Raw genomic sequence first — 14805 nt, forward strand, 5'->3', positions numbered from 1 at the left:
CGGGGGGAGGAGGGCATGACATAAAATAAAATTAAAAAACCTTCACAGAATTCTCCTTGCCGAAGGAGAAAAGCACCCACTGGTACCCGTGAAATTAAACAGAATGAGGCGGGGCCTCCACAGGTGCGCACGCACATGCATGCACACAAACACACAGAGGTCCGGCAACCTTCCTCTGAGCCCCCCCTCAAAAAAAGGCGCACTCAGCAGCAGCAGCTACCCCCACCATGATAGAGGAGCAAGCTTTGCGAGGCAAGCCCAGGCAGCCTCCAGAGCCACATAGTCAAAGCTATGGTTTTTCCAGTAGTGATGTATGGAAGTGAGAGTTGGACCATACAGAAGGCTGACTGCCGAAAATTTGATGCTTTTGAACTGTGGTGCTGGAGGAGACTCTTGAGAGTCCCCTGGACTGCAAGGAGAACAAACCTATCCATTCTGAAGGAAATCAACCCTGAGTGCTCACTGGAAGGACAGATCCTGAAGCGGAGACTCCAATACTGTGGCCATCTCATGAGAAGAGAAGATGTGAGGGCGATCTGGCTGCGACATCTGTCACCCCATTGATCGCCAGGGTTGATTCGGCTGATCTGGCTGGCTAGGCGGGTGTCCCCTTCCTCCCTCACCGCTCCATGTGCGTCCCTCCCGAAGCTGTGCGCTCGGTGGAAGAGGACGACCATCCCAGATAGAAGGAGTGTACCGTTCTTCGGTCAAGGGTATACGATAGCTGCGCTCCCCTGCTAGAACCTCCAAACAAGCTCAAGCTCCCTGGAAACGACCCTGATGTTAGGAAAGTGTGAAGGCAAGAGGAAAAGGGGACAACAGAGAATGAGATGGTTGGGCAGTGTCATCAAAGCTAACAACATGAATTTAACCAAACTCCGGGAGGCAGTGGAAGACAGAAGAGCCTGCCGTGCTCTGGTCCATGGGGTCACGAAGAGTCGGACATGACTTAATGACTAAACAACAACAACAACGATTGCTCTGCTTTGGTCCATTTCTTGCAAAAACAAGATGGAAACAAACCAAAGCAACTTTTCTTCTTTTAATCTGCCAATATCATAAAGAGCATTTCATGCTATTGGCAAATTAAATACTTCCTCAGGTCTGCGATGGGGCCAAGGAAATGAAAAAAAATTAAACTTTGTATTAGAGCAGCAAATAAACGCTGCATCACTTAAAAACAGCATTGAGTATGTGTGTATTAGATAGGAATACCTCATACACGAATCTAATACACACAATTTGTAAACATACATACCTCATGCTATTTTTAAAGCACTTGTTTTCTGCTCTAACACACACTTTAAAAATGTTTTCCATTTCCTTAGCTGCTCTATGGAGCCAAGGAATTATTTAATTTACCAATATCATGAAGTGGTTTTCTTCTTGAGACACTTCACACTATTGGCAAATTGACCACAGGTTGATGTGGTCAACTAAGAGTGGCTTGAGGATCGCACCGAATGGATTGCACCAAACACCATACCAAGCCTCCTAGCAATCCTATTTAGCCCACTCCAATCCGGCCGTGTAGACAAACCCTCAGACATTCCATGTACACCACCAGATCCAAATGCAAAAATCCTTTAAGCCACAGATCAAATTCCATGGAAAACAGACACCATAAGTATAAATGCACATCAGTTACGATAAAATTTATCTACCTATTTACTGTACCTTCAGTCCGGGACAGTGTGCAAAAAAGGCTTCTGGTGACTGGGAATGGTACAATGCACCATGACCCACACAACCCCAAGGGGCTCTTATTGTCAGGCTTCCACAGTTAAATAGATCTCCAGAACGATACCGATATTTTGCTGCCTCATTAACAATCTGAAGGGGAAAATATGCATATATTTATATTTAATAGTGCCTGTACATCTCTCTACACACATTACATTTTAGAATAATTGATGCTCAACTAAACAATATTAAACAGAAACAACACAGCCCAAATCTAAAACCATAGTTGATAACACAATACTCCACATGTTAGAAGGCACTTTACACAGCGGATCTTTCTTTTCTCCTCTACCTTAAAAAGCTTCTTCAGAGAATCAGGAATCTCTCAGACATGGCACATGGAATCTAACAGGACTGGTAAAGGATGGATGAATTCCCTGAAACCAAGCAGAGGAATCTCGCACCACTTGTACAAAATGCTAATTTTGACAACCATTTTCTCCCACTGAAGGTCTGTATGAGAGAACACACCATGTTCAACAGCGCCCCACCCCCAAATATCACCTGGGAAAGCTTTTTAGGGAACAAAGGTGTCTGCAGACGAGAAGGGAAGGGAACTTCCATCACATCAGACTGTATTTCCCTTTGGCAACTTGAAACTTCACCCAAATACTAAGACATGGTGATACTGATCTCCTTAGTCTTGAAATCATTAATTTGAGCCACCTAAAGACACCATAACACAATTTCCTGATACATCTCCTACATAGAGGGAAATTTTAAATTATCTTGGAGTTTCAAATGATATCTATCATTTTACTCATACAACACATTTTGTTAAGTATGCAACCACTGAAGTCTCAAGCTGAACCCAAGTATTACAGAAAGAGAATTTTCGGCTGATGTCCCACTTTGCTCTCTTTTCACAGAGGATACTGACACATTATTAGATGTAAAGGATCTTACAAATACTTTCACACCTTTAGTTTCCAACATGTTTTGTCACTCATAAAATGAAAATCACACATCTACCTGGAGAGACCTCTGCTGAGGTAGAAGCATCTGTACATGAGTGACATGAATCCCCCTTTGACATGTGACAGGGAGCAGCAGCAAAGACCAGAGCATTCATAAACCTTTGGTGTTTCTCACAATATCCAAGAAATCACCAATGTTTTAGCAATTCTACCTAGCGCAAATATACTTAAGAAGCTGCTTCATCTGTGATCATGTTGAATCTAATCTCTAACCATTATCATTGATATGATGGGAAACAGATTCATAATGATTAATTTCCCCCCTTGTGCTCAGTGTTCCAAAGTTTGAACTAACCTGATCAAAGGCAGGAAAAATATAGTCCGCAAACTGGATTTCTGCAATGGCAGTAGCTCCAGTGACAGCAATTCCGATGCCAAATCCTACAATTCCTTGTTCACATAAGGGGGTATTGAACACTCTATCTTTACCTGAAAAAAGAAGAGATTTTCATAAAATATCATGCAAAAATAAACGTGCATACTTTTGCAGATAACAGCATAAAAGATATATCTGGATACATATGCCCAAATCCTGTTGATTTATGTCTGTAGAAGGGTAATAACGTCACCATTAGTGGGTGATTTTTGGCAAGTAAAAACTTTTTCTATCCTACAGAATGTCTAACAATTTCACTGCATAGTAGTGGAGGGGCAGAGAAGAAGGAAGAATTCTTTGCTACACAAAATATCCCCTGTCAGAAAATATTCCGCATCCTTCTTTAAGAAGATTTTGGCCGTGGTATCCAATAAAACACAGATTCTGTGACATAACAATTATTGTATTACTTATTTCACAGTTAGAGAGACATTAAGGATAATTATTTTATTAATTATTTCAAAATTAGAAGTGTTGGGAGTCAATAGCCGCCCCGAGTAGATGTTGTCTAGAGGGGCGGAGTAAAAATCAAATAAATAAATAAATAGATAAAATAAAAATAACAAAAACCTTTTTAAATTCTGAAGCCAGAAAACGCCTTTTCTGAGGAATAATGAGCAACTGGGGAAAACTCTAATATATGCTACTGCAATTCATTTATTAAACCCAAACTTAGTTTACTCATTTAAAAACCCAAACTATGTTGGGCTGGATCCATATCTGGAGTAGGCTCACAAAGATCATAGGAACTCACAATAGTTATATTTAATTTATTCCATGACTGTTAATACATTTATTTTGAATAACACTAGTCTGACTGCAACTCATCATATAAAAGTTGACATGTAAAATTAGAGTTCAATGCATTTGTGGAAAAACTAAAGAACATACCCTTTTTTCAGACAATACTTACAACAGGCATGCTCAGTAACAGAAGTACACTTAAAATACCTGGACAAGAGCATTATAGTCCGCAAACTGGATTACAGAAAGAAAAGGAAATAATAGTTTGCAAAACCGTGTTTTACAATAGACTATGCTGGTCATTGCTTGCTAATGCTGCATTACAAAACATGTCATTGACTGCAGCATTTATAGTTTGCCCTACAAATATCTTCCTCTTGTTTCTTGGTGCTGTCGCTCCATCTCCATTCACCATTTGAATTCACTATTACAGAGTAAGAATGATTGATGACTGCACACTAGCATACTAAGAAAACCAAGTAGGAGAAAGATACAGAAGTTTTCTTTTCCTGTGCTTCCACAGGACTTGTGTAGTTATTCTTCTTAAGCCCTAAACACATTAACCTGCAAGGTATTATCTCTAGGCATCTAAAATCTCCAATTTGTTTGGATAGTTTTCTGCTTTATAATATAGTTGCATTGATAGCAAATAAAAACACAGTTATGAGAATAGAAAACAGTTCTCTTTTTTTTTTTAAGGTCAGCTGCTAACACTGAATGTTCTTACCACTCTGCTAGACAGAAACAAAAGCTCTCAAGTTGAATTTGTATACAGATTTTTTTTTGTATTTTGATACAATTAGAAAAACAAATAGCCATCCAAGACTAGGTATCACACAAGATGCAAGCTCACCATATTTGTCTCTCAAGCCAACAGTGCACCTGAAGACACCACCAAAGGATACATCTTCCCCAAATATTACTGCAAATATACAATGAAGAACGGATTATCCAGAATGCAAAAGCGGTCGATCAATAAAGAGTAACAATTAAAAGAAACTTTAAATTCAACATGCAAATTTGCCCATGAAACAATGCCACTAATTCCTGCCATTAAAAGTAGTTTTTCACTTTCTGTCTCCAAATACTGCTTTGTGGATTTATTAAAGCAAAAAATATTTTAAGAATCCTACTGTAATCTACAGATCTGAAAAACTGTAGATTAACAGTGCCACAAACTTCTACATAAAAAAGTCTCTAACTCAGTAACAGCAATGATGGAGACTGGCATGAGCTCTACCTTTTGACATCACACTCAACCTGTAATGTACGTGTCCTTTACATATGAATATATAAAAGATGGAACCACTTTTCCTGAAAAGGAGCAGTTAAGAGTAGAATCTCTAGCCTTTCCAAATAGACACAGAGACTCACCTTTCAAAAGAAGCTGTGTAATGGAGCAGGTGATTTGATGCCACTCCTATAGCACAGTGTTTCAATGCTACCTCTGGTTAAGTGTGTGATCTGGACTATGATTAAGTTCACCTAAACAGCATGTAGTTTAGGTGAACTATCTATGGTCAGCTATTTACTGTAACTACCAGGAGAAAGAATATGATACAAGCTTACTCGTGATATGTATAACAAAGTGACAGCTGGAAAAGCTTCTGAAGGATCTCTTCGAACTGGGGGGGGGGGGGAAGGATTCAAACTGCAAAAGTAAAACAAAAGTGGCCAAATGTCTGCACTCGGTTTCAAGTTCTAGGATCAAGGGGGAGGAAAAGTGGGGGGGGGGGTTTACAGTCTGCAGTCTTGTTCTACTGCAAAATCAACATTAATTTCAACTTCTTATCTTTCCCTTCAAATTGTCACACAAAAACATCCAGTCTGGAGGAATCATTTGGCCCCTCCTTGTTATAGATATCTGAACCGCTATTCTGAGAACAGAATGGTAGATGGACAGGCCTTTGATCTCCTCCAGCACAGCTACTTCTGTGCTGGATAAAAGGGAAACCACATTCATTATTCTTCATATCTGAATCAGGAACATTTTTGTCCTCTACAAGCAGAAATTGTGTTTTGGATTGCTGAAATCGCTGTCTTTCACACACCTATTGCCCAACCTCCAACTGCAGATTACTCCAATCAAGCAGGTGGTTTACACCTCTAACAGTTCTATGAGGGGTAAAAAGATCAGGAGTCTGCACATTGAAGAGATGAACTAAACAGAAGAGGCTTCTAGCAAATCTCATAAATACCACAGTATAAATATTATACCTGCAGTAGGATCTCTGGATAAGGCATTATCCAAGGCACTTGTGATAGACTGGAAAAGGTTCATTTTCTGTGTTGGCCCTGTGGAGAGATTATTTCAAAAAGGCAAATGGTTTAACTGAATTTTTAAAACTGCTAAACACCAAACACCAAAATACTGGTTAAGGACAGCATGGTACAAATCTTTAACTGTCTCTAAACCAACAATTCTCAGCATGACATAGGTAAGTATACTATTTCAAGTGAATATTCCTATACAGTCAGGGTCGCAATATTTGCGCATAAATTTCAAAACAACAACAACAGTAACAAAATGAAATCAACAAACCATTTTAACATCAGCTTCAAAACAAGATTAATGTTGCTGTAACTAAGCAGCCATTCCAAATTGAAAACTGAAGCACAGCTGTCAAACTGCTATAAAATAATGCCACCATCTTCAAGACAGAACTACAGATCTAAAAAAGTTGCAGATCAGCTCTAATAATAAAAACTATGGGCTGTCAAGTCAATTCTGACCCACGTTGATGCTTTCTAAGATTTCCTAGGCATAGAATACTCAGAGGTTTACCATTCTGTTTGTTTACCGTTCCCTTCTTCGAGGGCTATTCTGGGAGTTTCAGCCTGCCCAAGGTTACACGGGTTGGCTCTTTTTCTTAGGCAGGATAGTCAGGAATGAATTTCCAGATAATTAATTCTCAGAGCTATTCTGCCAGCTAGACCAGCACTGTCTGTACATTCAATTCTGGGATAAATTCAGAGCTATTATTTAATGGAAGAATCACTTTCAAAATGCTCCCTGCGATATAAGGGGAGGAAGTAGATTATCATGTACAGTATCAACCTTTCCCTTTGCAACCATCACTCCATCTGCTATTCTGGAATTCCCCATCAACGGAAAGAAGAGTCTTGTGGGATACGGAGGAATGTAGCGGAAGATGGGAATTACTGTACAAAGGTTCACCTTATTCTCTATTCAGACAGCAGAAAAGTTCTGCAGGAGCAAAAGCAAGCTTCCCATGGATGAAAAGAGCTCTTCTTTCCATCGAAGGATTTGGGTGGACTCAACCACTACGCACTATAGATCATCCAGTCCAGATCAAGTCAAGGGGTCACAGTGGGGAACTGAACTCCCAAGCTCTGGCTCCACAGCCAGAGATCTAAGTCACTGAGCTATCCAGCAGTTCTGTGCTTCAGTAATGTCACATATCTGAACAATTTCTTCTTTGGGAGCAAGAGAGTAGAACCTACAGTACATCCACTACCTTACAGAGAGAGCAGTACAGATGTATCAGATCCTTCTGAAGCTCTTATAAAAGTACAGTGTTATATTTGCCTTTATCTAAGCACATCTATGGCTGTGTTGCAGTACATATCAACATTCATCCAGCTTCACCTCCAGTTCTACTACCATCTGTATAGTATAAGCAAAATTATGATTAACAACAAAACTGTATGCATGTCTACTTAAAAAAAGTAAGCCCACTGAGTTTAATGGGGCTTACTTCTCAGTACATGGTGTATATCGGATTGGAACCTAAAGCATTTAAGCAAATAGACTAACTAGAAGATGCAGCATATTGTACAGAACCTGTTTTTCTTTCTACCTGGTGATCTTACATACTAATAGTTTTATTTTAAAAATTATACATCTAGAGCCTCACTGAAGCAACTATTAAAGCACCATCAAGGGCAAACTTTGAAACATCACAGGTCATATCTCTATGAATATGCAATTTACTACGACGATCTGGCAGCTACTATCAAAAAAGTCCCTGAAAGAGAGTCACTGTTCATTCTTGGAGACTTTAATGCTAGAGTTGGTGCTGATCACAATTCTTGGCCCACTTGTCTAGGCCGTTTTGGCATTGGAAAGATGAACGAAAATGGCCAACGCTTACTGGAGTTTTGCTGTTACTATGGTCTCTGTGTCAGCAACACATTCTTTAATACGAAGCTGCAACACAGAGTTTCCTGGAGACATCCAAGATCCAAGCATTGGCATCAGCTCGATTTGATCCTCACTAGACGTTCTAGCCTTCCTAGTGTTACGATCACACGCAGCTACCAGAGTGCTGATTGCGATACTGATCACTCCCTGGTGTGTAGTAGAGTAAAACTGCGAACAAAGAAATTGTATCACATGAAAAAGGAAGGAAGACCACGTATTGACATCAACAAGACTCGCGATCAAAGAAAAGTGAAGGAATTTGCCCAAGCACTCGAGGAAACCCTTCCAGGTACAGCAAATGTAAATGCACCTGAACGATGGGAACACTTCAAGAACACTGTCTACAACACTGCCTTGTCCACCTTCGGCAAGAAGACCAGAAAGATGGCTGACTGGTTCGAAGCCCATTCGGAGGAGTTAATGCCAGCCATTGAGGATAAGAGAAGAGCTCTAGCAGCATACAAAGCCTGTCCTAGCGAGTACAACCTGCAAGCTCTTCGAGCCGCTCGTAGCCAAGTCCAACAGGCTGCCAGGAGATGCTCCAATGACTACTGGCTTCAGCTTTCCTCTCAGATACAGATAGCAGCGGACACAGGTAACATCAAAGGAATGTATGATGGTATCAAGCAGGCCTTAGGTCCATTACAGAAGAAATCTGCTCCCTTGAAGTCTACTACAGGTGTGATCATCCAGGACCGAGCACAGCAGATGGAACGCTGGGTGCAGCACTACTCCGAGCTATATTCCAGAAAGAATGTAGTAACCGAAGAAGCATTAAATAACATTGAGTGCCTGCCTGTCTTGGAAGAGCTGGACAGCGAACCAACCCTAGCAGAAATAAATGCGGCCTTGGATTCCCTCACCTCTGGCAAGGCACCTGGAAGGGACAACATCCCTGTTGAAGTGCTGAAATGCGGTAAGGAGATCATCATCACCGAACTGTATGAAATCTTTTGTCTCTGCTGGAGGGAAGGTGGAGTACCACAGGACATGAAGGATGCAAACATTGTCACGTTGTACAAGAACAAAGGTGACAGGGGTGACTGCAATAACTACCGTGGTATCTCTCTTCTTAGCGTTGTAGGGAAGCTGCTTGCCCGTGTTGTGCTGAAGAGGCTCCAGGTGCTTGCAGACAGAGTCTATCCGGAATCACAGTGCGGATTTCGAGCAAATAGATCCACCACTGACATGGTATTCTCCCTCCGACAGTTGCAGGAGAAATGCAGGGAACAACAACAGCCACTCTTAGTGGCCTTCATAGACCTTACAAAAGCATTTGACTTGGTTAGCAGGGATGGCCTTTTCAAAATACTTCCCAAGATTGGATGTCCACCTCGTCTCCTTAACATCATCAGGTCCTTCCACGATGGAATGAAAGGCACTGTAGTTTTTGACGGCTCAACATCAGATCCCTTTGACATCCGAAGCGGAGTGAAACAGGGCTGTGTCCTCGCACCAACACTTTTTGGGATCTTTTTTGCTGTCATGCTGAAGCATGCCTTTGGAACTGCAACAGAAGGTGTCTATCTCCGGACTAGATCAGATGGAAAGCTCTTTAATCTCTCTAGATTGAGAGCAAAGACCAAAGTCCAGCTGAAATGCATGAGGGACTTCCTCTTTGCAGACGATGCAGCCATTGTTGCCCACTCTGCTGAAGACCTCCAACAACTCATGAACCGTTTCAGCAAGGCCTGCCAAGACTTTGGACTAACAATCAGCCTGAAGAAAACACAAGTCATGGGCCAGGGTGTGGACTCACCTCCCTCTATTACCATCTCCACACAAGAATTGGAGGTTGTTCATGACTTTGTGTACCTTGGCTCAACCATCTCTGACACCCTCTCTCTAGATGTCGAGCTGGATAAACGCATTGGGAAAGCAGCCACCATGTTCTCTAGACTCACAAAGAGAGTATGGCTCAATAAGAAACTGACAACACATACCAAGATCCAGGTCTATAGAGCCTGTGTCCTGAGCACACTCCTGTACTGCAGCGAGTCCTGGACCCTTTGTGCCCGGCAGGAGAGGAAGCTGAACACCTTCCATATGCGTTGCCTACGACGGATTTTTGGTATCACCTGGCAGGACAGAGTTCCAAATAGAGTAGTCCTAGAACGAGCTGGAATTTTCAGCATGCATACATTACTGAAACAGCGACGTCTACGCTGGCTTGGGCACGTTGTGAGAATGGCTGATGGTCGGATTCCAAAGGATCTCCTATATGGAGAATTAGTGCAGGGAAATCGCCCCAGAGGGAGACCACAGCTGCGATACAAGGATATCTGCAAGCGGGATCTGAAGGCCTTAGGAATAGACCTCAACAGATGGGAAACTCTGACATCTGATCGTTCAGCCTGGAGGCAGGCAGTGCATCACGGCCTCTCCCAATTTGAAGAGACCCTTGTCCAGCAGGCTGAGGCAAAGAGGAAGTCACAAAGGAAGCAAAACCAGGGAGCTGGACAGGGGACAGATTGGATTTGTCTCCAGTGTGGAAGGGATTGTCACTCTCGAATTGGCCTCCTCAGCCACACTAGACGCTGTTCCAAGTCCTCCATACAGAGCACGATACCATAGTCTTTCGAGACTGAAGGATGCCTACTACTAAGTATATGTACGTATTGTAGAAACTTTTAAAAAACTCCTGAATTCATTTATGCAAGCAAATGGATGCCATTACAGAGCTTCAAGAGCGGCAAACATCAAGCATACATCATGGATATATGTGTGTCTGCTAGGAATGTTTCATTGAGCATCCTTTTTTTTTGTCTCTCCCTCCTACAAATGTGCGTGTTAGATTTCCAATAATGCCTTTTCATACCAGACCAATAAGGGCCAGAAAAAGACTTACTGTAGTAATGAAGCATTCAAGGTCTTACCTTAAAGACAGAGTTACTCCAAAGTGACAGATTACAGGGACTCCTCATAATAACCTTCTGCCTCTGACTATGGATGCCAGGGAAAGAATTTCAGAAGGCCTGTTACATTTGCCTGCGCTCAACAAGCTCCATCTACCCACATTCCCTCTTTCACACAGATAACTTCAGAATACAGTATTATTGTCCTTTTGTCCTCTTTGCCCCTTGTACTACAACAGTCTGACAGAGGGGAATCTGAATTTCAAAGGAGAAGCAAGTGCCAAGAAAATACAGTAAGCCTGACATACTGTACTTTTATTCCCTTTTTACCAAACCATTTTCAACCCACAGGGCCCCAAATCCAGTTTGGAGGGGGAAACTGTGAACCTTCCCACTTCTCCCCAGCAAATAACAGAATTCGAGGAACTGCATGCCTTCCAGCAGCGCTGCTAGAAAGTGGGAGGAGGTTCCGCTGGCCTCAGGGGCTCAGCCCAAGAGTGGGGGGGGGGCAAGGCTCCAGGGCAACCACAGCTGACCTTCTCCACACCTGAGGGCAAACCGGACCCAAGTCTATACGTGCAGGTGCATTATGTGTTCCTATAATCATAAAAGCAGGCCACACCATTTCAGACGGTGTGAGAGGCAGGAGGGGGGGGGACTGCCGTTTTGGATGCCTTCTCTTAAGTCAATAAGCCGGCAGGTCAAACCTGAGGAGCAGCCGGGGCTGCGGGGCGGGGGGGGGGAGTGGGGAGAGGAGAGGAGAGGGTGGCTTCCAAACTGCCGAAACATGTGCTTGTTACTCCTTGGACTGCAGGGACCGACGAGAGGAGCCGGTGGCCAGGCGGCGACGGCCGCCGCGCCTCTCGTCCCCTTCCTTCTCGGGACGGCCGCGCGCAACCCGCGAGCGAGGAGAAGAAGATGATGGGCCGCGGCGCGCGCTCACCATACTGGGTGGGCTCCGGGTCCGCCTGGAACGTGAAATGCGCCGCGTGCCTGCGGGGCGGAGCTCCCCCGGCGAAGCGCAGCCGAGGTCTCGAGACCGCCGCCCTGCGCAGAACGGCCCCCACGACCGCCATGTCGCCGGCGCTCGCGCTGACACGGAACCAGCCCGGCTATCCGCGATCCTCGACGCCAGCGCGTTGTAAAGAGGCGGGGGTGCGCGTCGGGCATTCTCATTGGTGGTGGGGCCGACCGGGGGACGGACCAATCAGAATCCTCTACTGCTGGGACGGCGGGGTTCTGTCAAGCCGGAGTTAAGTCCCTATCTTGGAAGGCGGGGAAAGAGAGAGAGGTGCTGTACTCCGCATGCGCAAGGAGAGAGTACTGATTTGTTGGTAGGAGGAAAGGCACGGATGGTTGAAAAAGGATTGGGAAAATTGTCCATTTCTGCGCAGTCGAGTATCTTTTTGATTATTTCTTTATCTGGAGGTGCTTCTTAATTCTTCCAGTACTATGCAAATATAATCCTTGCGGCTCTTAAAATATGCAGTATTAAATATACGTTTTGCTTATCAACGTTTTCTGGTATTATACCTAATACAGTAGAAAGATTTCTGTGAGTCTGCTAGTGCCATATGGCATGGAGTAATCGCGGGGGGGGGGGGGGAAATGGTTCGTTTGAAATGTGATGCTGGAGGAGGACTTTGCGGATAACCTGCACTGCCAGGAAAACAAGTGGCTCCGAGATCAAATCAGGCCTGAACTATCTCTGTAGACAAAAATGATGAAATTGAGGCTGTCCTACTTTGGGCATTCATGAAAAAGCAAGATTCTCTGGAAAAATGCTGGGAAAGGTGGAAGGCAGCAGGAAAAGAGAAAGACCAAACACCAGGTGGACTTGCTCCCTAAAGGAAACCACAAGCTTGAGTCTGGGCAGGGCAGCTGAAGAGAGGACCTGTTCGAGACAGCTCATTCTTAGGACTGAGCTAACTCCGAGGCAACTTGACAGCTCATAGGGAAAACAGTAAATCACGGTTAGATTAATAACTTCAATGTACAAATGTTGCTCAATAAATTCAGTGACATAAGTATGAACAAGGTCAAAAGATGAGTCTTGGTTCATAATCAGTAATAATTGAGTAAGTATCTCAAGAAATTAAGTTAAAGATCCAAAATTAAACTGTGCAAATATTGGTTGGTACCTTGCAATCAGGTTAAATAAACAGTAGGCTCACAGCCATAAATTGAAAGAAGTATGGAAGTATGGAAGCAGCTTCCTGAAGATACAGAGTTTATTCTGCGAAAAGTCAATCAGGTTTTTTACAGACACCAAAAGAAGATAAGTTTCCTTGAGAGGAAGAAAGCAGGAATACATGCCTACAACTGGTTTTGATCATGGGCTTTGTATAGTGCAGTGTATTCATTGATCTACTGTATGGAGCAAAGTCATGGACTTTTAACACACACAACTACTGTATTTAAAAGGACAGAATCGTTTGCAATGTTAATTTATTACAGGATGCTAAGAATTTCTTGGACTAAGAGGATGAGCATCAGTGAAGTGGGATACCCAGTGTGGTGTAGTAGATAGAGTGAGGAATTAGGACTCAGAACGGCTGGATTTGAATCCCTACTCGGCCACAGAAGCTCACGGGGGGGAGGGGGGACTGGTAAAACCATTAAATATATCAGTTTGAAAGCCGTATTCAGGTCACTATAACTTGATTCCCACTTGATTGTACATACCAACAAGTATACATATATTGCACTTTCCTTAGATTTCCCTGTGTCTTCTAAGACCTACCAGGTGGTGATCTGGTTGCGAGAACAGAACTACTAAGAGTTTCTCCACACCCAAATCATCGTTATCCTGCCCAGTACGGAAAACCAGGTCAAGAATGTGGTAGGACAGGTGGGACTTTCCTCCATGGCACCCCAAATTTCTCATCTAATCATGTGCTGTCAATTCTGGTTGATGGCAACCCGTTTCAGGGTTTTCCAGGTAGAGAAGTCTCAGAAGTTCTTTACCCTTCCCTTCTTCTGGGGGCACCCTGGGACCTTGTCACTTGGCTAAGCCCACACAGGCTGGTTTGATTCGTAGGCGGCACAGCGAGGAATCGAGCTCCCAAACTCTGGCTCCACAGCCAGGGACCTAACTCACTGAACTAGCTCTCCAGCCAGCTACCCAGAATTTAGAGAGTACCAAAATCTGGAGACTGTGAGGAAAACAGACAGCAATGCCTCCCACTCCTGGTCGCTGTTCCTTTTTTAAAAACAGAAACATTTTCTTTCTTTTAAGGGCATCACAGCCTGCTCCTTTCATCTTTCCACATGCTGCTCTCTAAGACAAGGACAAAAAGAGCCCAGCCCTCCAGGTTTTGTTGAACTGCTGTTCCCACCAGCCTTATTAGCCAGAATAATTAGCCAGTGGTGAGAAGTGCCAGGAGCTGCAGTTGAGTATGTTGTGGTCTGGTCAAACCTGCATTTGTTCCCTGAGCTTCTGGAAGCCATTCTTGGAAGGCAGCTGTAGCTCACTACAGCTGCAGCTCATCAGAGATTATGTAAATAGGCGTCTCGGTCCTGTATATAAGGAAAAACGCCAGCACAGTTGGTGTGGGTTAGAATGGGTGTGTAGGAGTGCACGTCTGCTGCTATTTTCTTTATGTTGTTTAAAGTAAAGTGCCTCTGAAGAAGACTTGCTTTGCTTGTTGTGCTTCCTTTTGCTGGAACCTTTGCTGAAAAGGCATGACCCTTACATCCAAAACACAACAGAGTAACCTGTGGAGGGCTTTCTTTGGTCCACCTATACCCTTAGGAAGGAAAGGAAGGTTGGGGAATAGTCAAGAGCTGTGGTAATAATGTTGACAGCTGGTGGAAATTGACTGGCAAAGTTGCCTATTGTTTATTAACTGTTCTTTAATGGAAGAAAGGCCAGTTCAAAGACACAGAGAAGCAAACTGGAGTGACAAAGCAGAAATTCTATGGAAACATGCTTGTGAAGAAACC

The 14805-nt window shown here is 43.4% G+C and overlaps 1 protein-coding gene across 1 annotated transcript in view; it reads right to left on the reverse strand.

Moving 5' to 3' along the window:
• Positions 1-12040, reverse strand: part of BCKDHB (branched chain keto acid dehydrogenase E1 subunit beta) — a 76804-nt gene extending 64764 nt beyond the window's left edge. Inside the window, exons 1-5 of the mRNA XM_020797138.3 lie at positions 11804-12040; positions 6058-6135; positions 4694-4762; positions 3016-3149; positions 1678-1833 (exon numbers count right to left, since the gene is read on the reverse strand). Of these exons, the coding sequence (XP_020652797.1) occupies positions 1678-1833; positions 3016-3149; positions 4694-4762; positions 6058-6135; positions 11804-11936 (570 nt within the window). The 5' untranslated portion in view covers positions 11937-12040. The remainder of the gene's footprint in view (positions 1-1677; positions 1834-3015; positions 3150-4693; positions 4763-6057; positions 6136-11803) is intronic.
• Positions 12041-14805: the final 2765 nt, after the last annotated feature.

This window comes from Pogona vitticeps, chromosome 1 (assembly GCF_051106095.1).
Source record: "Pogona vitticeps strain Pit_001003342236 chromosome 1, PviZW2.1, whole genome shotgun sequence".
In the NCBI taxonomy this organism is placed as follows: Eukaryota; Metazoa; Chordata; class Lepidosauria; order Squamata; family Agamidae; genus Pogona; species Pogona vitticeps.